At 43.4% G+C, this 27,791-nt stretch overlaps 1 protein-coding gene across 4 annotated transcripts in view; it reads left to right on the top strand.

The window, feature by feature from the left end:
* tsnare1 (T-SNARE Domain Containing 1) overlaps window positions 1-27,791 on the top strand; it is a 188,711-nt gene that overhangs the window by 88,173 nt on the left and 72,747 nt on the right. For all 4 annotated transcript variants that reach the window (XR_010804405.1, XM_066683727.1, XM_066683728.1 and 1 more), the window contains 2 exons: window positions 2,271-2,429; window positions 27,118-27,190. Coding sequence is in view for 3 of the 4 variants with exons in the window: in XM_066683727.1 (XP_066539824.1) it covers window positions 2,271-2,429; window positions 27,118-27,190 (232 nt within the window). In the remaining variant the exon portion in view is untranslated. The remainder of the gene's footprint in view (window positions 1-2,270; window positions 2,430-27,117; window positions 27,191-27,791) is intronic.

Genomic DNA, 27,791 nt, shown 5'->3' on the forward strand with positions numbered 1-27,791 from the left:
GGAACAGAACAAATATTAAGTAATATTTAAAAATAAATTTAAAAATTCACACAGGAGCACTTTGGAGTTCTACAATCACAGACTGTAGTCCACCTGTTTCTCTGCATACATTCTTATCCTCATTTCACCCTGATCTTCAATGATCAAGACCCTTAATTGACCACCACAGAGCAGGTATGATTTGGGTGGTGGGTCATTCTCAGCGCTGCAGTGACACTGACGTGGTGGTGGTGTGTTAGTGTGAGTTGTGCTGGTGTAGAGTGGATCAGACACAGCAGTGCTGCTGGAGTTTTTAAACTCTAGTGTCCATTCTGTGTCCACATACCTCATTGGTCCACCTTGTAGATGTAAAGTCAGTTACAGTAGCTAGACTGTAGCTAGTAGCTAGAGGGGTTTACAAACTCTAGCAGCACTGCCCCGGCTTTTCTCCATTGCCACCTCAAACAATTACAGAAATAAACGAATGAATGAATGATTGGTCACCATAAAGATCTATTCATTGTTGAGAACGGGTAATTGTCCTCTTCGTCATACAGCCTTTTACCTACTGCTCTTTCCGGATGTCCAGATTTGGAGGAGTGTAATATATCCCTGCATCCGCTCTCAGCAGAATGGACTGGAAGGTCCAGCGGGTGGGTGGACGGATCAGAGAGAGTAACCCGGGGTCCGTCTGTAGACAGACTGCTCTGTACGTATGGTAAATATGCTCAGACTGAGTGTTGTGCTGTGAGCAGACAGCGTCTTTAAAGGAGTGGGAAGAACTTTTCAGAGCCCTGAGGAGATGGAGCTCTTCAGTGTCATTGTGCTGGAGTGAGCTGCAGCCTATTAGCTGTGCTAATTCTGAGATGGAGAGAGAAATGGAATACAGTGAGTCACCCAGTGAAGAGCGAAAAACAATAACACGCCTCAGGCCTCCCATGTCATACATATGCAATTAGGAGAGGAGGAAAAAAAATAAATAAACAGGAGCAAATCAATGTGCTGCTCTCGGTGACCAACTCCCACATAGCGCATCCTCGGTTTGCTGCGAAGTTCTGCCAAGTGCAGTGTAACTAAAGTAAGCTACGTGGGGAAAGTATTAGAAGTGTGTTCCTGTTCGTAGACAGGATGTTATTGTGGTTTTTCAGTGGTTTTTGGTGGGGGTCTGAATATGTTCTCAGAGCTTCTGATCTGATGATTCACAGTTGAAAAGAACAGAGGCGGATATCTGTGAACAGCTGGAGTTTCTCAGTGTTCTTTTATAAACTCATTTGTCTTTATTTTTGTGTGTGTCAGTGTGTTGGCTGTGTAATGCACTGTATAGTGAATAGGGCACACTTTTACAAGAAGAATAAGAAACATTTTTATTGATCCCCTTTGGGAAATTGCTTCTGCATTTGATCCCTCCGTGGTAGTGAACACACAAACACACACTAGTGAGCGATTTTACACACATACTAGGGGCAGTTAACACACACACAACTGGAGCAGGGGGCTGCAAACCACCTTGGTGCCTAGGGTGCAGTTTGGGGGTTAGGTGCCTTGCTCAAGGCCACTTTAGCCATGAACATGAATCTTTTTGTTGCTGGTCCCAGGAATTGAACCCGCAATCCTCCGGCCTCTAGCTCACTTCTCTAACCTCAAGGCCTCAGCTGCCCACAGCATTAGTCTTTTGACTAAATATGTATTAGTGTTAGTCTCATTTTAGACATTTAACTGTTGTTAGTTTTAGTCTAGATTTAGTCGACAAAAATTACAAATATCTTAGTTTTAGTCCATTAAATAAAAACATTAACATCAAAAGGAAGGATAATTGTCACTTTTTTTGTTCAAAAACTTTGCGCATTTATTTAACATTAACATTTTAAATTCAAAGTGCACTGCAAACGAGACTGAGTCGACTCCAAGAGTTTCAACTCTATGAATCATTGGCCAGCAGTTGATACCAGTCACTCTCAGACATCCCGGATGACACTTGAAGAAACAATTCTTTGGGAGTCAACTCCTTGTCTCTAAAAATGACTCCCAAGGAATCACTGCTTTGTGTATTTTCACCCCTTAAACAGTAAACAGACAGAGTTTTATTTCCTTGTGACAGATGTTCAATCAGAAATAACAGGTCATTTATCAGTCTTTCACATTATTGTTCAGTTTTTACTTGTTGTCCAATTTTTTTGTGAAAAAATAGATCATCAACAAATATATATCTTCATAGGATTAACAAAATTAACACTGTTTTGTGTGTGTGTGTGTGTGTGTGTGTGTGTGTGTGTGTGTGTGTGTGTGTGTAGACTCCTCCAACCCCCTTCACAGAGCTGTGTGAGGAAGGTGCGCCCTTTGGAACGGCAGAGGCTGTGGAGGGAGAGGGACAGCAGGCCTTTCTGTCCGAGATCAGCGAAGAGGACGTGGAGGTTCTGCGTCAGAGAGAAGAGGCTCTGTTGCAGATAGAGGTATGAGCTTAGTCCCCTCAACAGCATCGTGCTGACCACACCTGGGGCCAGCTTCAGACGCTAGCACAAATTTCTGCTTTTATTATTGTGGTTATGTAAGCTTTTTTCCTTAGTTAAAACCCCTTAAAAGCCATTAAGGGCCCCGTTTCAGTGGAATTCAAGGGTTTAACCTTGTTAGCATGTCCTTGAGGTGTTGTTTATATTCTAGAACAGTGTTTCTCAACCCTGGTCTTGGAAGCACTTTGCCCTGCACATTTTAGTGGTTTCTCTGCTTGATCCCACCCACTACAACTCTGAAAGAGTTTGTTAATGAGCTGATTAGTTGAATCAGGTGTGCTGGGAGCAGGGAAACCAGTAAAATGTGCAGGGCAGGGCTCCTCCAGGACCAGGGTTGAGAAACACTGCTCTATACGATGTGTATCCTTGGTGAATAAAAGGGCTGTGCCATCGCTGAGTATTTCCACTTTCAAACTAAAATCTCAAATACATGGATTATGACTGTGAGAGTTTCTTACATTACAAACCCAAGGAACCAATCCTGTCAGTGGGGTGGAGCTTATAAGCTGAAGGTAGGTGCTGGAGGGGTAAGTGAAGGCAGAGGGACTAATCACACATTCATTCATCACCGTGTTCTGAATGAAGTCACATCTGAGTGACTTTTAAGACATTAAGTATTTGTGTTGGACCAGCAGGGTTTTTTTTTTTTTTTGTGGAGATTACAAAATCAAGTGATCAACAAACCCTCTGTCAAAGATTTTATAGTCTGCACATGTAACAGTTCAACTTAAGTGTATGGCTGTATTTCCCAGAGATTTGCTCTGGTTCTACCTCACCCGGGTCCTGATATTCAGATGACAAAAGCTGGATTAGCTGTGTGTGTGAGGTTCATGTTAGACTTGAAGTGTGCAGGGTCTCACTGTTCATGCCCCAGTCCATATATGGAAATTCAACCATAGAATTTGTGAATTGTGATGTCACAGTCATAACCAGCATATACGCATTGTGGCTGGTCCAGATAGACCTGTCTGGAGTGGGCATGCAACGGAGACAGGATCGTGCTACACGCCCCCAGCAAAAGAGAATAAAGGGCATTACTCACTCAACACGATGACACAACAATGCAATAACTTGGGTGTGATCTTATCACATCAAAACTACACAAAGTTGTGAAAATAAGGGACAAGGTGGACAGTAAAATGGTCATATGCTTCAGACTATATTTTGAATCCTGCACACTACTGAATAGCCAATAACAACACAGATTCTCCTCTTCAAAACCACAGTAATATAGCTGCCTGTTTATTTTGGAGTGATAACAAAGACTGAAGTGAAATTGTTGAGTAAAAAGCATTTAGAGGTAGGTTCTTTGTACCTAAACACACAAACGGATCAGACCCAGCAGTACTGCTGGAGCTTTTATACAACTCACTGTCAACTCTATTAGGCACTTCTACCTCGTTGTTTTTCCTTGTAGATGTAAAGTCAGAGATAGAAGCTCATCTGTTGCTGCACAGTGTGTGTTAGTTGTCCTCTAGTCCTTCATCAGTGGACACGTGATGCTGTCGGCTGGGTATCTCAGATTTTTCTCAGTCCAGCAGTGACATTGTAGGGTTTTAAAACTCAAGCATCACTGTTGTGTCTGATCCACTCATACTACCACACCAACATATCAACCTCACTGCATTGTTTCATTAACACCACACAGGTTGTTGATGAGGGTAGAATATTTCATTTTAAAGGGAAATAAAATAATACTTTCAAGATATTTGGACTACACTACCGGTGAGCTTACCCCAAGTATACTTGGTATATATATTATATATATTTGGTGGATTAAAGTACGACAGAATTGTTCCTGTAAATAGGCAATGTCACTCAAGTACACTCAGCAAAATGGTCCCTTAACATAGAAGCTTATTCCATGAGGTGCGAGCTGTAGTTGACATGGCATGACGACTGAGCCATTCCAGAACATACGAGTGTAAGAGTAGGAGAAGGTCTCTGTGGACTGAGTTTGCTGGAAGTGAATTAGCCTGCCCAGCTTTCTGCCACAGCCTTGGTTAGGGTCCACATTGCTATGGGACAAGGTCAGGGGATATACTATTACAATGTGCTGTAGTTTCTTTGGGATAAGATTTTACAAGGCAAAATATAGGGGTTCTAGTAGAACACTGAAGGTTCTTGTCGAGTGTGTTGGTCACTTACTGATATTCCCATACCACTGTCATCTGCAACTTTTCACAACATTGAGACAAGGATCTCTAAATTCAGTTTTAAAACTGATTTTGTTTTGGGGTGGGCGATATGGCCCTAAAATAATACCACGATATTTCAGGGTACTTAGCGATAACGGTATTCTTGGTGATATGACAGAACACTGAAAAATACATTTAATAACAATAATAAAAATAATGTAGCATATAAATCTACCACACAACCAACATGCAAAAAAAAATGTGTGTGCATATAAACAGCAAATGTTAACAATGATACAAAAAGTAACCTTAAAGCTTCACAGTAAATAATAAAACAAATACAGAGTAGTTGCTGTGCTGAGTCAGTGGAGTTTATTTGCTTGTTTCAGCTCAAGGTGGTGAAATGGATTTGCTGTGTTTCTCACTTCTGTTGTCATAGGCTTCTTTCATTTTTTTACGTAATACCTTGGTTTATTATACATTTAATTAACCACCTCTATAAGACTGAAGTCACTCTCCTTTTTTTCATTTCAAAAATTGTGATGATATTATTACAAACGATATGATAGCCCTATTTTGTATCATTAAATAACAAGGTGCTACACGCATTGTCCATTTCATGAGCTCCACTGGCCATATACAGTGACATGCCGAAAGTCAAGTGATAACAGTATGCAAGTTGATTATGGAGTGACATTACCCCAGGGGACATCTCAGGAACACCCACACCTGTACAGGTTGTGAGGTGTTATCTTGTGAGTGAGGCTGAACACGGGCCAGCTTGCTCACGGCAAGGCGACATGATTTATCATGAGTTCGAACAAGGCATGATAGTGGGTGCCAGACGGATTGGAAATTAAATTTCAGAAGTTGTACGGGCATTTAATCTTAGTAGTCTGTGTCACATACATACTGGGACTAGGTCAAAGATGGCAAAACCATCCACGATGGACAGAGCAGCGGTCACCCACAGGAGCATAAAGTTGGTGACCGGTGGCATTAGACTAGTCCGTGCAAACAGGCAAGCGACTCTGGCAGAAATCACATCCACATTCAACCACACACACACACACACATATCCTGTAGGGCATGGGATATGGGAGCAGAAGACCTATCAGAGTGCCTGGGTTTTCACACACAAACCCTATTATCAGACTGAAACAATTGGTACTGAGGCCATGCAACATGTTGCCCATCCTCTAGCGTCCACTAGAGGCACTCTCGTGGGTCTTAGGAAATCCACAAATCTAACTGTATCCATACCTTGACCATATTTGGGAACATTGTGGGATTTAATTTAAAATTTGTCCTTCCAAACTATGTGACCCCTATTGTGACCTTTTGGCAAAAATGATGTCCTCAGTAGTGGACAACTCTGGTTTGTTCCTGGAATAGACAGAAAGTCTTCTGCAATCTTCCTGCACTCCAAAAGTTGTGCTGAGAGAAAGTACTGATCCATCGCTTGTATTATTTTGCTGCGTCCAACACCCTGTGAGAGGAGAGTACTAGCTAAACTGTCCTCTAGTGTGATCCCATTTTAGTTGGCAAACCAAGGGCTCTTGAACATTCTGCTAGGTGTTGCGGTCATTAATCTCACTGTTTGTTGTTGGATCACAAACACCTTTAGTTACTCTTTTGCTTAGAAGTGTGATTCAAGAGAAAACCCTGAGTGGAGCCACCACTTTCATACTGTTTTAAAATTGTGAGCATTTCAGGTAATCATAGCCCAGACGTGCGTCACGCTGCAAGGAACGCAAACACCTCGACATGAACACCTTTTCCTGATCGTCATCGTTAAGATGAGGCGCAGTGTGAGACTGGAGCTTCTGCGCTATTACTGTTCACTCTGGTGGCAAAACAATCAGCCTTGTGATTCCCTCTTGGTGTGGAAGTGGTGATTTGCAAAGTCTGCAGATGACTTTGCAGAAAGTGAATCTGCATGCCAGTGGGGGGTCTTTCTGGAACAATGGAGACATGTTAGAAGCATGCAAGTGCAAAGGAGCTTTAGTGGGGGATAGTCATAGCAAAACACAGGCAGAAGGGTTCAGACTAATCCACACCGACGTCCAGGAAAAAAAAAGAAGGATAATCAGGAGAGACCAACAAGATTAACTCTCAACAAGATCAAAACGCTCAGTAATCAGATTTTGTAATTCAGGGCCCGATGAAGAGAGTAGTATATGTAAAAGACAGTCCAGAATGGTTGGAGGTGTGAGTACTTGTAAAAGGGAGGAGCCAGAGCAGGAATGAACCATTAGCTATGTGGAATGGTTCAGTCCAGATTCCCCAGAAGTGAGAAACCAGGACACTTTCAGGGGCAAAACCGTAAGAAAATAAGAAAGTCAATAAATAAAGGCAGTGGCGCTCTCACATGGCTCGAGGGTCCTGGGGTTGAAAGTTCCAAGTCCCACCTTGGGTGACTCTCAGGAGCCCTTAAACCCATCTTGGTAGGTAAACTGGCTGTGCAAAAATATCTGTGTATGAGTTAATGTGTCAGTGTGTGATTCTTAAAAACCAAAGAGGTGGGTTTCCAGTTTCCAAAGACTTGTCTAGGCCTTGTCTCCTTGATTGTCCTTTACATGGTGGTCCTTTACAAACTATGCTGTAGGTATGTTTCGCATTGTGAGTTCAATTTGACAATATGATCACCATATTCTTTTTGCACCTTCAGCCTTTCCCGGTTGTAGTCCTTCTCCCCTATCCTCTGGGCTCTGAGGAGTAGGATTAGGAAGCCACCCCAGCAGTGTGTTGCTAGGACTCTGGGCTGAGAGATTAGTGTAAGAGGAGCTGCTGAGGATGGCCCCTGGTCAGGCTATTGATTATAGGCTTGATATGCTGGAAAAGACTTCAAGAGCTATTGGGTTTCAGCAGGGGAGATAGCCTGGAGGTACTGTCACCGTGCAAGGATTCAGGTGAGCTGGGGCATCCGGGGCTGAGGCGGTGATATCCAAAGGGCACAAGCTAGGGCTGAGCATAAACTCCACTGTGGTGGATTTGTGGGAGAATGGAGGGCAGGATCCTTATTCTTCAAATGTGCTTGGACTAGTTGGACTAGAAGCGAGAAGAACATCAAGGCAAAGGAATGAATCATGATCGTTGACTTTCTAAGAGTCATCCTGGATGAATCAATACATGCTGGACAGCGAATCAAGCCTGGTGCTTTTATAGTAGGAAACAGCCCGCTGCCAGAAACAGAATGATCAGACCTTTTGATTGACCCTGATTCAGTGCCTTGGGGTTCTTCACTTTGCATCCTTTAACAAGTAAAGCACTGTCCAGGTTCATAAATGTATAGACACCCATGGGCCGGTTCTATATATATTACCTCAATGTTTCCTGCAGCAACAGCCTGGATTTACACTCCATATTAGAACACTGCTGTGAGGATTTGATTGCATTCTGCCTTGACAACAAGAATAAGCTCAGTCACAGATCGTTATACTGCAGTTTCTGCAGTGCTGAGCCCGGAGAAGCAACGACAGAGGCTCTCTTCTCTGCATTAGAGGTCAGTGAAGCATAACAATGAGCTTGAAGCTCTGATAGAAATACTACCTAGTGTTGCTTTAAGGCCAGGGTGAGGTTTATTTGTTTAGGTCTATATCAGCATTCAGTGACATGTACAGCCAGCCCAATCATTCTGTTTGAATGTTGTATGTTAGTGTGAGATGATTCTCACTCATGTTTGAGATCGAGAGCAGTGTTCCTGTCCTCAGCTACACAGCTGTTCTTCTCCAGATGTGCCCGCAGATGGGTGTGAATTTGTAGATGAGGCCACTATGCTGTTGTGTGACATCAATTTGGTCCAATTTCAAAACTAGTCATTTTCAATATGGCTTATTATGAGTGTTTGTTGATTGAAGGGAAAATCCACAAGTTTTCATAATTCATTAGTTGAGTTAAATACATTCAGGGGTTTGATATGAAATGTAAACGACTCAGATTTCTTTACAGTGGTGATATGGACAAAGGATTGTGATGTCTACAGTGCTAACATATGTACTGTCCAGTGACCTTGCAAAGTCTGTAGGGGTTCCTAAAATGCTGATATTAATAAAAAAAGAAAATTACATTTATTGGGGGCTAGAAAACTCCAGTATCATTCATTCATTCATTTATTGTAACCACATTATCCTATCTATCTGTCAGATAGATAGATAGATAGATAGATAGATAGATAGATAGATAGATAGAGATGGATGGATGGATGGATGGATGGATGGATAGATGGATAGATAGATAGATGGATGGATGGATATGAGCAGAGCCAGCTGTGTTCATAACTAGGGACAACATCTGGAGAGGAGAGAAATAAAGATGTGTAGCTTAGTTTCTACAGATGGGACTGAATCTTCACACATTCAGTGCCAAATAAGCCAGGGCTGATCTACATCAGCAGCCCAGCCCTCCATCCGACCTGGAGACCACACGCGCAGCCACCTTCACACACGAGGGAGAGTGGTGGGGGGGTGAAGTGACTGTTGGGCTGTGTGCTGGGCTCATCATACCTGACAATGTGCTTTTCCACTCCAGATCTCTCTCTCTCCACACAGGGCTGCTCCACCCTCACCACCTCACTCAGCCTCATCTCTACTGTCTAATCAAATCAAATAAAATCAAATTGATTTCTATAGCACCTTTCACAACTAATGTAGTCACAAAGCAGCTTCACAGAACTCCAGTAAAGACAAAGTTTCCATATGAAACATTAAGCAATGCATGGGCGACAGTGGCAGTGGAAAACTGAGGAAGAAACCTTGGGAGGAAGCAAAGGTCAAATCCACCTTTGGTCAAACTACAATTTATTGACAAAAGGTCACTTTACGTCACATAGGTCTGCTGTTATGAGCATGTGTACTGATAATGGATAATGAAAGCAAGGATGATGGTGATAATAATAATAATATAACAATAGGGCGGCACGGTGGCGCAGCAGGTAGTGTTGCAGTCACACAGCTCCAGGGACCTGGAGCTTGTGGGTTCAAGTCCCGCTCCGGTGACTGTCTGTCAGGAGTTTTGTGTGTTCTCCCTGTGTCTGCATGGGTTTCCTCCGAGTGCTCCTTTTTCCTCCAGCGGTCCAAAAACACACGTTGGCAGGTGGATTAGCGACTCAAAAGTGTCCATAGGTGTGAGTGAATGTGTGTGTGTGTGTGTTGCCCTGTGAAGGACTGGCGTGTGTTCCTTCCTTGCGCCCAGTGATTCCGGGTAGGCTTCGGACCCACCACAACCCTGGATTGGATAAGTGGTTACAGACAATAAATGAATGAATGTATAATAATAATAATAATAATAATAATAGTAGTAGTAGTACTGATTCTAGTAATAGTTAGGAGTCCAAAAAACTTCAATGTGGGGTGGGTAACTAGTAAAAAGCAAGTGGTGGTAGCCTTTTCTCATCTTTCTTTTTTTTGTTTCTTTCTCATTTTTCTTCCTTCTGTCTTTTTTTTCTTTACTCCATCCTTCTTCAGGCTGTATTGTTTAATTTCTGATTCTCCATTCATCTTATATTCCTCTCCCTTCTCTCTCTCTTTCTCTTTCTCTCTCTCATTCTCTCTGATAGTCTTCTATAACCCTTGCTTCTGTTTTGATTTTCTCTAGGTTTACTTTTTTACACAGTCTCTCTTTCCCTTACCCTCTCACGCTCCCACTTACAGTTAATCTACTCTCTCTCTCTCTCTCTCTCTCTCTCTCTCTCTCTCTCTCTCTCTCTCTCTCTGTCCCCACCCTCTTCTCTCTCACTCACCCACTCTCACTATCTCTATGTGGCACTGATTTTGTGTGTGTGTGTGTGTGTGCACGCGTACTGTGGAGAACTGTTCTCTAGAGGGTGCATCCCATGAGAGAGAGAGAGAGAGAGAGAGGGAGAGAGGTAGAGGTAGAGTCCAGTGCAGAGGAACAAGGCTGACAGTGAGAAAAGGGTTAAACCACTCTCTGCTGTGGGTTCCCAGCTTTGGATTTTTTTTCTACAAGGAGAAGAACAAGGGGAATTAAATGTGCCTCTGGAGTGACTAATTGAATTCAGATGTACTACGCTGTCCTCCAACATCACACTGTGGGTTTATCTAAAGTGATATTTATTTATTTATTTATTTATATATGAGAGAGCGAGAGAGAGAGAGAGAGAGATGGAAATGAGCTTCAGCCCGAGGCTCAGCGAGGTTGCTCCTTCCCTCTTTTATGATATCACCTCCAGCTGCACCTTTAGCGCTTTGGCACTGGCCATCATTTCATCAAAATGAATTTCCAGAAGAAATAAAAGGCTCTGGGCATAACAGAGGACAACTTTCAAGGGGAATCTGAATGCAACACCTGGCCCAAGCAGGAGGGAAAAAAATACAGACACATGTCTCCCCTGCAAATGTGGCCAGAGCATCTCTTTTGCCCTTGAGAGAGAGAGAGAGAGAGAGAGAGAGAGAGAGAGAGAGACTCTGATGGCACAGGGATAGTAAGTTCTCTCCTGAGATTATGTGTTAACAGAAGTACTTACAGTGCTACACAAAACTCTGACTAGCCACAACATTAAAACCACTGATTATCGAGTATCATTTATTACCTGGCTACAGCTGCCTTGGCCACATTGGGATGGTCCTAATGTTTTGGATGTTTGAATTACAGAGCGATACTTATGAAGAGTCAGGGGAGGCTTGAGGTATATTCCACGGACTGAGGAGATTTCCCACATGTCAAGGATGAGTATATATTTTGAGTGATATTTCCAAGAGTTTTCTTATCTCTCTCTCTCTCTCTCTCTCTCTCTCGCTATCTGGTGCCCTCCCACCCTCCCTCAGAGCCCCATGTTTCTCTGCATCAGGAGATGCCTGCTGTGAGTTGTGAGGTCCTTGGGGTGTAGCGCGAGAGAGGCAAACATTTGATTCTACATTATAAAGCGTTTATTCAGCAAGGGCGAAAAAGAGACATCTCCTGCTTAAGCCCGTCACAGGCAGCACAGGAAAAATGTCATCCTTTCTGGTTTTTTTTTTTTCCCCGGCAGTAAGCGTGTGCGTAAATCTGCTTAACAGTTTTTCTGCTGTGGCAGTGACACTGCGTCCTGCTGCCCGATGCCTTTGGGCTGTTGGGGTGGGGGTGGGGGTGTTGGTTCGGGGGAGGTGGGGGGGTCTCATATCAGCATAAAACACATTTGTATGGAGGGGGTGGGAGGGAAAAATAGGAGAAGGGAAAAGAAAAGAACAAGGACATGATTCAGTCAAGTACTGTAGCAACACATTAGGCTTTCAGAGCTCTGATTAGGGTCCTGGGATATATTTTCCTCGAAAGAGATGCTTAGAAACATGTTTTCAGGCGGCAGGGGGGGTGTGAAGAGAGGTTGTAGTCCACTTACTTGGAGTGTTTTTCAGACGTTAGGAGCAGTCACTCTCAGCTTTGAAGGTTAACAGCATTGCGTTGCCTTATTACCAATGCTGGGATCAGACTACGCAAATTTGGCCCGATTTTGGCCCGATTTTGGCCCGATTTTGGCCCGATTTTGTCGTTTCCGACTATTTTCCACTGGGACGAGTAAAGGTTGTGCAGTGTGACATAGTCAAAGATCAGCGATGTAGTGCCTGGGACTCCCGACGACAAAAAGTCTAGTATGTTTGAAGTTTTTGATGGTTTAATTCATTCATTCATTCATTGTCTGTAAGCGCTTATCCAGTTCAGGGTCGCGGTGGGTCCAGAGCCTACCTGGAATCATTGGGCGCAAGGCGGGAATACACCCTGGAGGGCAACGTAGACACTCTCACACACATTCACTCACACACTCACACCTACGGACACTTTTGAGTCGCCAACGTGTGTTTTTGGACTGTGGGAGGAAACCCGAGCACCCGGAGGAAACCCATGCGGACACAGGGAGAACACACCAACTCCTCACAGTGGATGGTTTCACCTAGTCTGAAATATCCTACAGCATGTCCCTTGACGATGACCAATAGGAGGACAGAGTGGGTGTGCATATGTAAACACAGAGAAGAGGGAAGGAAGCTGCTGCGGCTGTCAGGTGGAAAAAGGAAACAGGAAATGCTCTTGACATAAGCACTAATCTGACATAGTGAACGTCGTGAAAGACGGTAATGTCATGTCGTTTGATCCAGGCATAAGGCATAACATTGTTATTACACATCAAATGGCAAATGAAAGCATTCAGAACAATGCCCTCAGACCAAAACTGCAAGATACCTGTGGATGCTGAGATGTAGTGGACGTCCTACAGCATGTAGTTAGTTTCAGCATGGTCTATATGTCCATGACACTTACGTAATTAGTGTGTTACTACTACTAACACCTCAATATAACAAGCATTGCCCATATTCTTGTGGTGCTATTTGCAAGCCTGAGCTTAGAGTAGGGGCTGGGGGTTCCTCATCACACAAGCATAGCTCTAGCCAGCCCAGGTGTGTGTTGTTCTCTCTAATGGTCAGTCAAGTCCAGAGTGGACAGTGAGAGTTGAGTGTTTTGGTTGTTTACTTGAGTTTAAGAAGTGGGATCATTAATAACACTTATCTAAAACAGATATGGGTATGGTATTGGTCATGGAATGGTCATGGTGTCCTTTTTTTTGATGGATGATGATGATGATGATGATGAACAGGTTGCATAACGGCGATGTGAGTGTTGTAATATTAAAGTGGTGTTGTTGAGTGTGAGTTTCTCAGGAACAGAGTGACATTAGAGTGGAGGGAACAGCTGTAGCGGGCGGATGATAAGGTGGGCAGTGGGGATGGACGGCCGGCTGGACAAATGACATGCACTGACAGAGGCTGATGACGAATAGTGGGGAGAGAGAGAGATGAAAGGGCAGTGTGTGCACTGATGTGACGGTGGTAGTTGCACTGAATCAAGAACTGCTCTAATATCACCATTCACTTCTACTCCTGATCTCCATCACGCGCTGACATTTATAAACCACCCATCACCACCCCCTCTCCTCCCCACCCCCGTATCACTGTATCTGTTGGCTTTGTCACTGTACTCTTTCTCTCTGAACTCGTTTCTGATTGATATGTTATCTCCTCTTTTCTCTATTCACTGTTTATGAGGAGTAAACTTGTTAGTGGCTGACAGATTGGATCCTCTGGAATCGTTATTTTTCCCTCAGACCCGTCATGAAAGACCCTCAGCACATTGTGCGCCAGGGGCAGGCGGTGATATGAATGCACTCTTTCATAATTGCCTCTGTGTCACACTGGGTGAGGAGCCCATGGCAAAAATCTTGATGAAAGCTTGTCAGACTCGACAAGTTCTGCCCATTGTGTCCAGATCACACGACTGGCACAGATACGGGACACACACACACATACACATCCGGACATGGCACTGATATAACAGCAACGTGCCCCTCTGTCATTCTCTGGATTGATAGCGCCGCCAGTGAGCTCTGTGTCAGAATGTGTGTGTGGTGGGGGGTGGTGTTCAGCCTGCTCCTGATTGTAGGCCTTGTCTGGAGGATTTGAATAAATATCAGCAAAATAACTCTCCAAGTCATTCAGTCTGATAGTGTTGCATTAGTCTAGAGAACACAGTTCCACTGCTCTTTATGCTCCTTCAGCCAACGCTGGTGTTGTTGCTGCTACAAAGCTCCAGGGTCCTAAGGTGGCAGGTTTGATCCTGGCCTTGGGTCACTGTCTGCGAGGAGTCCTCACTGTGAACACATGTCCAGCAGCTCGGGGCTTTGTCTGGACATGCTGCAGCCAGGAACAGACACTTATTTGTCTCCGTCTAGCAGCGTTAATGGCTGTTACAAAACAGAAATCAGAATATTGCCAGACTCGTGTAAACCCATTATCCGAATTTCACCCATTATCTGATTTCCCAAGTGCATGTAAATGTGTTGATCATATTACTCACAAAATCTGATTTTGTTTGGTTTTCTGATTATTAAGTGCGTTTAACTGTACTGTGGGATCCTTTACCGCCATGAAACAAAGAGGCAGAGGGCTTCTGTGCTTGTGAGTGCTGTGAGACTCTCTCCAAGGGAGAGGACCTGTGTATGGGATTAACGATACCATCTGTATCAGCGGGATGGCTGTGGAACATGTCGCCAGCTTCAAATTCTTGGGAACACACATATCGGAGGATCTGTCCTGGACCTCCAACTCTTCCAGCCTGGTCAAGAAGGCTCACCAGCGCCTCTTTTTTCTGAGGATGTTTAAGAAACAACATCTGTCTCCAGCCATTCTGGTGAACTTTTATCGCTGTCCTCCATCAGTTGAGGACGTACAGAAGAAACGCTGTCTGCGTCGAGCCTGCAGCATTTTGAAAGATTCCTCACACCCTGCTCATAGTTTGTTTGTCCTCTGGCCTTCTGGCAGGTGCTTCAGGAGCCTCTGGACCAGGACAAGTAGATTGACAAACAGCTTCTTCCCCAGAGCTGTCTCCTTACTGAACTCTGTCCACCGATAACACACACTCATCCGTAATCTGGTCATTGACTGCACTACAGTCTCTGTATACTATTTTTACACTGTACATAACTGTATATTATACTGGGTTACACACATCCTGCACATTCAATTAATGTAAACATATCCAACCCTCCTTTGGTAACCCAACCTGTAAATTAGTTATCTGTATATCATGTTTATAGTGTTTATATATCCATTGTATATCATGTTTATAGCATCTTTATAGTTGCCTTCTACTTGTACATATGTAATGACAATAAAGTTGAATCTAATCTAATCTAATCTAATCTAATGTTTACATTAATGCTATGCTCTGAAACCAGAAAATCAGGCATCAATATGGTGCCCACATCAAAAAAAAAAAAATCACATGACCGCTACCCATGGATAGCTCTGTGGCCTTGTGATGGAAGATAATGGAAGATGGCTTTTCCAATGTATACACACACATTATTATTATCATTGTTTGTGGCTTCAAGCATGAGTTACACTGCAGTGCAATTAGGCACTGACTGCTGTTATGACTCTGAAAGTTGATGAGTGGGTGTTGTCACAAACAAAGAACCATGCTCTCATGTCATAACCTAAACGAGGCAGCAAAGGTCACCTCTCAGGAGAAACCATAGTCCTCAGCTCCAGGAGGCACTCTCTCACCTTTTCTCTTCATCTGTCCCTCATCAGCATTGATGGCACCTTGCCATTTCTTAAAAAAAAAAACGCAAAAAAAAGTAAAAAAATAAAAAATAGCATTAGTTGATTGCTACCATCTGCCGCTTTGCAGCAACTTAATCTCATATTTATTTGACATTCTTTGTGCAGTCTTGAACTCATAAGTCTTGAGCGCAGATGTAAGGCCTACTTCTTATCTCTTTGGATTTTTTTTTTTTTAATTCTCACTTATCACAGATTTATTCAAATTTGTTGATACGAGCCAAGGATAAAAACAGCCCAGAGGGCAAGGCCTGCTTGGGTTCCTAGATCTGCAGTCATATTTCATTTAGAAAAGGCACATTCATCTCATTTGCAGTAAAGTCATCTGCTGTAGATGTATGAAGTCACTGAATGCTATTGGAAATGTGACCAACATGAAATGCAGGCACGTGCCAGTTTTTTAATATTTTCATGTAAAGGTGTGGCATGGTGGGGCTACAGAGGGTGTCACTGCCATACAGCAGCCAACAGGGCCCTGGGGTTATGGTTAATGACCCCTGGATTACTGTCTGTGTTCTCCCTGTGTCTGTGGGTTTCCTCCAGTGGCTCCAGATACCTTCCATAGTCTGGAAATAAAACATGTTGGTAGATGGACAGGCTGTGTGAAATTGTCCTCAGGTGTGAGTCTGTGGTGCCCTGATCAGGGTGTACTGCCTTATACCCAGTGCTTCTGGGCAGGTGATGAACCCACTGACCGAACACACGAACCCGAACGAACGAACGAAATAAATAAATAAATAAATGAATGGAAGAATGAATGAATGCCCATAATTTGGTGTTTGATTTCATTACTGAGAAATGCATTGTCCTAAAACATTATCCATGTAACACAACATACCGCAGGAGCTCATGTATCTCTGACTATAGCAACATCAACATCTGACTTATCATCAGTGAGTAATCCAGTCAAAACCACTCAAAGCCCCACTTATAATATTTATAATGATACAACTGTCTTTCTAGTATACATAAGTCATGAAAGGGTTAAAGTACAGCCATAATAAGGTTTGACTGCTCATAAGTGAGTAATCCAGCCCAACAAATGGCCCACAGTCCTACTCATTATAATGCTTATAATAGTAGAGCTCTGTAAGCCTGGAAAGGGTTAACTGACCTCAATGTCCATTTGGTAATAATGGAAAGACTACACACTCATAAAGCATCCTAGTGGCTGTTAACTGACCTTCTTAGCTGACCTCTAAATGAACAGAGGGATTTGCCCTTAGGGAGCAGTAAATCAGTTATTTTTCTTCATGATGTGAAACAGCCGTTACACTGACACCTAGTGGCCTGGATGTAACAGGTGGATGAGACACTATTTTAAAACATGGCCTGTCCCAGGTAATGTGGCTGACACACCACTTCAGTCCCCTGGGATCAATAACCCCTCAACGTATGCGGAATTTATTGTGTTCTCCCTGTGTCTGCATGGGTTTCCTCCAGGTGATTTAGTTTCCTCCGCTAAAAACACATGCTGGGGGATGGAGTGGCTGTGTGAAACCAGGTGTGTGAGTGACCGGATTCACGTTGTATTCCTGAGTCTGGATTCCATGTAGGATCCAGACTCATGACGCCCCTGTGGTTACTAAAGATGAACGAATGAATTTACTGAAATTAATTGTGACTGAAATTGTGTTCCGGCCTTGTGCAAACTGATTCCGGGTAGGCTCTGGACCCACCGTGACCCTGCACTGGATAAGCTGTTACAGATAATGAATGAATGAATGATGTGTCTTTATGTGTCTTTACCTAATTATCTACTCATTCTTACTGTCTTGTTACTTAAGTGCCACTATTTAATGCCCTCTTATTCAAAAGTGTTGCAGAGATCTTGCACTGGTACAGTTTGTTATGAAGTTTGTAACGCAAAACTCTGGCTAAAATTATACAACTCCTACTCTCCCACACCACGGGGGGCGGAGTCCAACCTCTCTTCAGCAGGAGCCAGATTGGACCTTGTCCTAAAAACCTGAGGGCCAGTCGCACTTTGCCAGAAATGATTCAGAATAGTAAAAACTGATTTCAAAGTAATTTCAAAGTAAATTATGCTTGTTTTTATTACTGAAGGAGCAAAGTCCTATATCTACATTTTAACATTCATTCATTCATTCATATTCGGCTTCATCGTGTTTGGGGTCATGGTGGGTCCAGAGCCTACCCAGATTGATTGGATTCAAGGCAGGAAAACACTCTGGACAGGGTGCCGGTCCATCACAGGGCAAAGCTCATCCAGTCACTCACACACTCACACCTGTGGACAGTTCCACACCATCACCCAGTCACTCACACACTCACACCTGTGGACAGTTCCACACCATCACCTAGTCACCCATACACTCACACCTGTGGACAGTTCCACACCATCACCTAGTCACCCACACACTCACACCTGTGGACAGTTCCACACCATCACCTAGTCACCCACACACTCACACCTGTGGACAGTTCCACACCATCACCCAGTCACTCGCACACACACACTTGTGGACAGTTCCACACCATCACCCATTCACTCACACCTGTGGACAGTTCCACACCATCACCCATTCACTCACACATTCACACCTGTGGACAGTTCCACACCATCACCCAGTCACTCACACACTCACACCTGTGGACAGTTCCACACCATCACCCAGTCACTCACACACTCACACCTGTGGGGAGTTCCACACCATCACCCATTCACTCACACACTCACACCTGTGGACAGTTCCACACCATCACCCATTCACTCACACACACACACACACCTGTGGACAGTTCCACACCATCACCCATTCACTCACACATTCACACCTGTGGACAGTTCCACACCATCACCCAGTCACTCACACACTCACACCTGTGGACAGTTCCACACCATCACCCAGTCACTCACACACTCACACCTGTGGGGAGTTCCACACCATCACCCATTCACTCACACACTCACACCTGTGGACAGTTCCACACCATCAGCCAGTCACTCACACCTGTGGACAGTTCCACACCATCACCCATTCACTCACACACTCACACCTGTGGGGAGTTCCACACCATCACCCATTAACATTCATTCATTAATTCATTCATTCATTCATTCATCTTCGGCTTCATCGTGTTTGGGGTCATGGTGGGTCCAGAGCCTACCCAGATTGACTGGATTCAAGGCAGGAAAACACTCTGGACAGGGTGCCGGTCCATCACAGGGCAAAACTCCAGTCACTCATACACTCACACCTGTGGACAGTTCCACACCATCACCCAGTCACTCACACACTCACACCTGTGGACAGTTCCACACCATCACCTAGTCACCCACACACTCATACCTGTGGACAGTTCCACACCATCACCTAGTCACTCACACACTCACACCTGTGGACAGTTCCACACCATCACCCAGTCACTCTCACACACACACACACACACACACACACACACACCTGTGGACAGTTCCACACCATCACCCATTCACTCACACACACACACACACCTGTGGACAGTTCCACACCATCACCCATTCACTCACACATTCACACCTGTGGACAGTTCCACACCATCACCCAGTCACTCACACACTCACACCTGTGGACAGTTCCACACCATCACCCAGTCACTCACACACTCACACCTGTGGACAGTTCCACACCATCACCCAGTCACTCACACACTCACACCTGTGGGGAGTTCCACACCATCACCCATTCACTCACACACTCACACCTGTGGACAGTTCCACACCATCAGCCAGTCACTCACACCTGTGGACAGTTCCACACCATCACCCATTCACTCACACACTCACACCTGTGGGGAGTTCCACACCATCACCCATTCACTCACACACTCACACCTGTAGACAGTTCCACACCATCACCCATTCACTCACACACTCACACCTGTGGGGAGTTCCACACCATCACCCATTCACTCACACACTCACACCTGTGGACAGTTCCACACCATCACCCATTCACTCACACACTCACACCTGTGGGGAGTTCCACACCATCACCCATTCAATCACACACTCACACCTGTGGACAGTTCCACACCATCACCCATTCACTCACACACTCACACCTGTGGGGAGTTCCACACCATCACCCATTCACTCACACACTCACACCTGTGGACAGTTCCACACCATCACCCATTCACTCACACACTCACACCTGTGGACAGTTCCACACCATCACCCAATCACACACACACTCAGAACTGTGGACAGTTCCTTCAACTGCCCTTTGAAGGACTGATGCCCCCTCCAGGGGTTGTTCCCATCTTGCGCCCAGTGATTCCGGGCAGGCGCCGGACCCACCGCAACCCTGAGCTGTATAAGCAGTTACAGATAATGAATGAATGAATGAATGAATGATGAATGTATCATTTTGGAGATATGAGATTGGTGAGACAGAATAACACCTTTATTGGTGGTTAAATGTTTAATTGTCATGAGAGTGACAATTTATTGAGCTCCTGATTCGCTGTGATGTTCCTGCTGTGAAACTGGTGCAGACCACTGTAGTGTCCATCTGCTTTAGTTCCTCTGCCCTCTTTGTCCATTCTCTCTCTCTTTATTGTCCCTGTTAATGTCCATGGATTGTTTTTTAATGTGCAGGCTTTTACATTAGTAACTAATCAGTAGCGTACTGTAAGTTTACAGTACTGCTGCCACCATCAGGCTGAAGGGAGAATTACACAGTGTTCATTGTACAGTGTACAGCACACATCTGTTTGTTCGTCATTATTTTCAGTCACTGATGTTTATCAGGATGTTGGGCGTGTTTGTTTGTTTGTTTTAGGTGTTTTTTTTTCACATTGAATTGTGTGGAACCACTGATAGATCCATGCAGTGTGGTGATGTGTGTTAGGGTCAAATGGAGCAAAGCTGTGATTCTCACATTGACATGTTGCATCTATGAAACAGGAGAGACCCTCTTTATAATCCCCACCCCCCCAAACATATGCTCTTTGCTTCCCTGTCCCTCCCTCCCCCTCCCCTTTTGCTCCCTCTTTATCTCACTGTCTCCTGTTCTTCATCTTTTTCCTCTCTTGCTTTTGTTTGTCTCCTTACCTTTCCTTATTAATACTCTCTCTCATCTCTTCTCTTGTTTATTTGTTTTCTCTCTTTTACATACTCCCTCTTTCTCTACCTCATTCTAGGACTATCTTTCTTCTATCTCATCCTCTCTACATTTTCTCCTCTCTCCCTCTTCTCTCTTCACCTTTATTCTGTTTTTTTCAGTATTCACCTCCTCCCTTCTGTTTTCATGCTGTCTCCTTTCTGTCAGTTCCCTTTCTCCTTCCATCTCTCTCTCTTATCCTATCTTTCTTTTCCCTCTCTTATCTCCTCTCATTTGTCTTTCTTTTATCCCTCATCTTGTGCACTCATGCACTCCTCCTTTCTCTTTATCTCTTTGCCTATTTTGCACTCTCTCTTAACCCTCTCATCCCACTTTCTCTCTCTCTATCTATCTATCTCTCTCTCTCTTCCTTTTTATCTCTCTCTGTTTTCCTGTTTCCCTCCCCTCATCCCCCACCCTCTCCACCCACAGACAGACACAATAACAGCAGACAGAGGGCGAGTGACAGAAGCCCAGAGAACAGAGTTAGCAGCAAATAGAGCTCCCATCTGATACGATTGTTGCCCTGGCTTGATGTTATTTTACCAGGGATTGAACACATAAAGGACGTTGTCATCCGTAAAGTCTTACACCATTGGTGCTTTTGTGGGCTCTGTGTTTGTTCTGGTCCGAGAGAGTAAACTCGTGGCTCGGGTGACAAGGCAGTTTTATCGTCTTCTATCACAGAGCTACTGGGCCTGGAGCTCCTCCACTGCCGAAGCCAGCTCCCCCTCAGCAGAGTGTCTGCTTTAGAAAAGGGTTTTTTTCTCTCGCTTCTGTTTCCTTTTCCTCACGCAGGTCCCATGCATCGGCCTCGGGGCTTTACTGGAGGGGCTGCTGAGCTCCACCAACTGAAGAGAACTCTCTGAATGATGCAGGCCAGAACACGTCAGCCCCCAGGACATTCCACACTTTCCCCAGGCACCAGGTCACCAAACGCCACTGCATTCTAACGATCAATACGTCTCTGTCACTCACTGATATTTCTCTCTCTCTCTCACCCTCTCTCTCTCATGCTGACATGCACATAAACTAGGGCACTGCCAAGCAAGTAAAATAATGAATCCCAATGAATTACATGTCCAGTCTCCCATGTGGTGCAAGTGTTGTATTTTATCATCAGAACAACACAAGCTCAATTCCCATTGATGTCACAGCCATCTATGCTCAACAGAACATACCACGCTTATTCTGTCTCACATTCTGGGTGGACTGGAAGGACCTCTCCTCCACATCACTCAGCAAGATAGTAGCTGTGGTGAGTGTCTGTCAGCTAACATAGCAAAATCTGTCCACTGTTGTACTTTTAGTAGCAACTGTGCTGTAGCTTCACAAGCCCATAAGAATCAGCTTGGGGAATCTACAATTAGTCCCTGCCTTTATCTCCACCCCAGCCACTGCTCAGCTGCAGGTCCAAAGATTGGCCCTGGGATGGGGATTGATTTGATGGGATTGGTTCATTAGGTTTGTGATGTCAGAAACCCAAACCATTGGAAGTGACCCATTTGACAATGTCTTTGGGACACCTTTGTGTCAAAATGGAATGACTCTGCCATGACGCTGACTGATTACTTTATACATGGTGTGTTTTCTAGTGAATAAATAACATCATATGGATAAGGTCAATCACCTGGTTTTAAATGGAGGGGTTGTTCGTGTGGAAGGGAATAACAATGGGCAATTTTAAATCATAGTTTTATTAGTAGTAGTGCTGGTAGTATTAGTGGTAGTAGTACTGATATTAGTATTAGTGTTAATAATAATAGTAGTAGGATAGTAGTGGCAGTTGTACTTGTATTGGTAGAAATAGTAGCAGAAGTGGTAGGAGTATTTGTAGTAGTGTTAATGGTGCTATTAGCATTACTAGGATTCATAGCTGTGATAGTACTAATAGTGATATTAGTGGTAATAGTAATAGCAGTAGTAATGGTAATAAGAGTGTTAATAGTAGTAGTAGTAGTAGTTGTAGTAGTACTGATGGAGGTGTTGGTAGTAGTATTAATAGTAGTAGTAATAATACTAGTAGTGATAATATTGTTCATAGTGGTAATAGTAGTAGCAATAGCAGAAATAGTACTAGGAAGATGAGGGGTGGTAGTAATAACTGTACTGACTGTACTGGTAATAAGAGAGTTGGTAGTAGTAGTATTAGAAAATTTGTTAGCAGTATACAATAGTGGTAATCATAATGTTGTAGTAGTGGAAATAGTAGTGGTAGTGGTAGTGGTGGCAGTAGCAGTAGTAGTATTAATGGTGGTAGTAACAATAGTATTAATACTAGTAGTAGTAATATTAATGATTGTAGTAGTAATATTAATGGTAATAACTGTAGTAGTTATGGTAGTTGTAGTTCACCCACGTAAACTAGCGTTAGCCAATCAGGGAGAGTGTGGCCTGTACTGAGAGGTTGTACTCTCTGGGACTCTTTGCCTCAGGTGGCAGTGACATCATATATATATATATATATATATATATATATATATATGTGTGTGTGTGTGTGTGTGTGTAGGTGTGTGGAGGTTTGATACGTAATGTTGTTGATGTGATAATCGTGGTAAGACAAGGCAGGCCAGGTTCTCCCAAGGCATCAGATCAGAGCACTGAGTGCCAGAGCGCTCTACAAGTCAATATCTCTCTCTCTCTCTCTCTCTCTCCCTCATGAATATCCCCCTGGCTACATGAACAAAACAGTTTTTTACTCTCCATCATTGGGACAAACTGAATTTGAATTGTGTTGGCAGGTAAAATAAATATGTTATCGGGCCATTCCTCTGAGTTTGGACACTGGACTTGCCTGAAGACTAATGCAAAAAACGTCTTTAGCAGTGTGGGGTTTGCCAGGGGCCATTTTGGCTCCAGCCAGATGGTATTTGCCAAGAGCGAGGAGGACTGCCAGTTTCCCAGACAATCGCAGCCACCTGTGATGAATGGCTCAGTGGCCGTGGCTGCACTGGCCCAGCTGCAGTCACACGGCCTGGGATGGAAGCAGGAGGAAGCTGGGAATGGAAGATAGACTCAGAGTTCACACCAACAGAGCTTCTCAGGGCCTGGAATACAAGAAGTGCATGTTTAGCTTGAATGTGTGAACTTTTATGGTGTTCCTGTCCACAGAATACAGCTGCCCTGCTGTACAGTCACGCACCTGCCCACTGATCTTAAACACTCTTAATCTGAGTGGCTTATAGTTGAACTATGTTATAAAGCTGCTGCATTAGGAATCTTGACCCAGGGACTTTTATAGGGGTAACCTTTCTGAGTGGGGAATCTATATAGCGGGTTTAACATATGGTATGATATGTAGTCTCAGCCTGACACAAGGCATAGAGATATCCCTGAACTGTAACAGTGTGGGGAATAATGTAAAATGGTTAAATGTTTAAAATATGAAGGTTAATTAAATGCAAAATGTATTTGTAGGAAAGAAAATGACCAAATTCCTTCCATAATTTTGGGTGTTACATCTAACATAATTTTTAAGTTATTGTTTATGAAATGTACTAATAAATAATACCTCTACAATGATAAAAAAATAAATAACTTATATTATACTAAAAATACGCTAAAAATGTTCTACGTTTGTTTGGGAACAGACTAATAATGGTCTCTCTACTGTTGTTTTGATCCACATCTGAGTGCAATTGTCTGTACTGCCCAAACCACTCACAATAAGAGTGAAAATTAACCAGAGGCAGATTTATCCGGACTAAAAATTGCAGGTGTCAAAATGCTCTTAGAGATGTGTATTTGTGTGGTCTGTTTCGGTGAGGCACATCATATAAAATGTATAGTTCTACAGTTGTATTACCATTTACAATATTGGATTAAGATGTAAGGGATCTTACATTGAGCAGTCCTAGCTTTAGATTAAATGTGTTGGCACTGTAAGCTGATAAGTTGGTTTTGATATTAGTTCAAAAAATTTGTTGATATAAGTTCATTGCACAAACTTTCAGAGGCATTCAAGGATTTTGCTTTTTTTTCTGAGAATAGACACAGTCTCAGCAGGGTGCACCCTAGGTGATATCTCACGGCAGCTAGCAGATGGTCAGTTTAACCAATACTATATTTTGTGCCACTGCCGTGCCACCCTAGTTATTTAGCACATGAACAACAGGTGTAAAAACACTATCAGTGGAGCTACACCTACAAGCTACAATTATTTACAAAGCCCTCTATTAAAGTCAGGAGGGGGGAAGCTTAGCCATTAATACACTTGGACAATCTTGAGACCAGGTTCCTAATTCTTCCTTGTTCAAAAGTATGTTTCTTGACATAAATCCGGAAATTATTTCTCCCTTATTACAATTTATAGACCACCAGGGCCTTACTTTGAGCCCCTGCAGGAATTCCATGATTTTATATAAGATATACTAATACACAGAAGTAAAGTTATAATTGTTGGAAATTTTAACCCTCTGGAGTCTGTGCTCCCACCGGCAGAATTAATCAGACAGGCCAAAACTCAGTGAGTTTATGTCCTAGAAACATAATAAACATACCCCCAGGAACCTTAAAGGGTCTTGATTCCAAATATATGGATGAAATTAAATTTTTCCTGGTTGTTATAGAAATATAAGTAACAAGAGGCATATCTCTATCTGGGACTCTTGATGGCCCACCCATTCATATTCATATGATAATAGCATGCTAACCTGGCTGCTCTTATTGGAGTATTACAGCCTGTGAAAACGCTCATTTTAGTCATATAAACAAATGCACATGGCTGTGTTTTTGCACTGAGCACAGAGCTCCAAGTTACACAGTTACACGTTTCAGCTGCCTGAGGAGGAATATATATATATATAGTAGAGTGCTCTCTGCTGCTTTCAAGCTGTCGTCTGAAGCTCATATGTATGGCTTTTGTTGCTCCAAAGCAGTTTGTGTCTTTGCTAAATAAATAAATACCTGTCTGTTGGTAGTTCAGCCATATTTCACATTCCATTTCGTGAACTAAATTTGAAACCGTTTGACGGTGACCAGAGGTCCTCTTTTCCCTGGACATGTACTCATTTTTAGGGACTTAAAAACTGTGTGTTCAAGGGATCAGAGAGTTAAGAGCTGAACTGGTACATACTTGCACCGCTTCAGCGCTGTAGGTCCACCATCCACCGCAGGTGAGCAGCTCCTCTAGTTGGTGTTTTGCTTAATTAGGCGAACAACTCAGGATATACTGAGAAAAGCATTACAGATACAGATGGCTGTATTCAAAATAGAATGGAGCCCACTCATTATCACAACCATACTCCAGGTCTATTTCTTACCTTTGTTGTGGATATACAGGGTGGGCCATTTATATGGATACACTGTAATAAAATGGGAATGGTTGGTGATATTAACTTCCTGTTTGTGGCACATTAGTAAATGGGAGGGGGGAAATTTTTTAAGATGGGTGGTGACCATGGTGGCTATTTTGAAGTCAGCCATTTTGGATCCAACTTTTGTTTTTTCAATGGGAAGAGGGTCATGTGACACATCAAACTTATTGGGAATTTCACAAGAAAAACAATGGTTTTAATGTAACTTTATTCTTTCATGAGTTATTTACAAGTTTCTGACCACTTTTAAAATGTGTTCAAAGTGCTGCCATTGTGTTGGATTGTCAATGCAACCCACTTCTCCCACTCTTCACACACTGATAGCAACACCGCAGGAGAAATGCTAGCACAAGCTTCCTCGCTTACATTTTGGAGTTCATATTTAGACTTTAATGTTAGATTTAAAGTTAAGTTTATGGAAATGTTTTAGTGTAATGTTTAGGGTTAAATTTAGGAGCCGGGTTTTAACTCTAGGAATGTGACAGAAATGCACATGTACATCCCCAAAAGGCAAACTGTATTTCATAAACATTGTATGACTGCCAACTGTATTTCTTACACATTGTACGAATCCTAGTAATGGCCTTGAGACCAGGCTTGTCTGAGATTGCTTTAAAAACTCTGTATAGGTGGCATCTTGTACATGATGTCTGAGACCTGCCTTCACACCTGTCTTCACACAGTGGGAGGTTTTATGTGTCAGACGAGTTCTTGGTAAACAATTTCTGGGTTACCATGCATTTGTGAAAGTGGCTTAAGTTTGGTGCAAAAATGAGGTATTTATGCAGGAAACCACATTGCTGACATATTCAAAATTGAATGATGTTCATAACTAGGGTTTTATGCCCTGTGTCTCTTTGTCTCTCAGTGGGCCCAGGCCTGGGTCTCTTGTGTTTCTTTTCCTGTTGTGCTCTTCACAGGTCTAACCCCTAGGCTATTGTGTTGTTGTTTTGCAGAGAGACATGCTGGATGTGAACCAGATTATGAAAGACCTGGCCAGCATGGTGCACGAGCAAGGGGACGCAATAGGTGAGATTTGCAAATCATGTGTGCCTCCTGCTTTTATGTAGATGTGTTCATGTTTGTGTTTGTGTGGCCATGTGTGAATGAAGGCGTGCATGGCGTGAAAGTCTTTTATTAATGACCACACCTCCGTCCAGGCTCCACTGTAAACCCCCCGCTGCACTGGACCACAGGGGGGAAAGCAAACACTGACACTCAATAATGACTCAATTGACTCAGTGTATGACATAGGGAGAGTGCTAAGGTGTTATCTGTGATGTGAACTGAGGGGAAGGAGAAAACTGGGGGTCTGCTGAATAAGAAGTGTCTGCACTTCTTTATAAGGCACATCAAAGTGTGTGTGTGTGGGTAATCGAGAGAGAAAGAGATGGGATAAGATTTTGGAGTCTTTCTACTAGGCTAGGAGGATAAGCAATGTGTGCATAATATGAAGTTGATAACACTGTATAGAATGAGGTGATAAGCTTTCAAAGCATATGACGACTTTATAACCTGTTTTATTATAAACTATGACTATACTTTGCAAAATAGTCCCACGTCTTGGACAAACTTAATTTTTCTCATTTCACTTTAATGTTTGATGTTGAAACCAATATTAAAACATGTG

Source organism: Hoplias malabaricus, chromosome 10, assembly GCF_029633855.1.
Source record: "Hoplias malabaricus isolate fHopMal1 chromosome 10, fHopMal1.hap1, whole genome shotgun sequence".
NCBI lineage: Eukaryota > Metazoa > Chordata > Actinopteri > Characiformes > Erythrinidae > Hoplias > Hoplias malabaricus.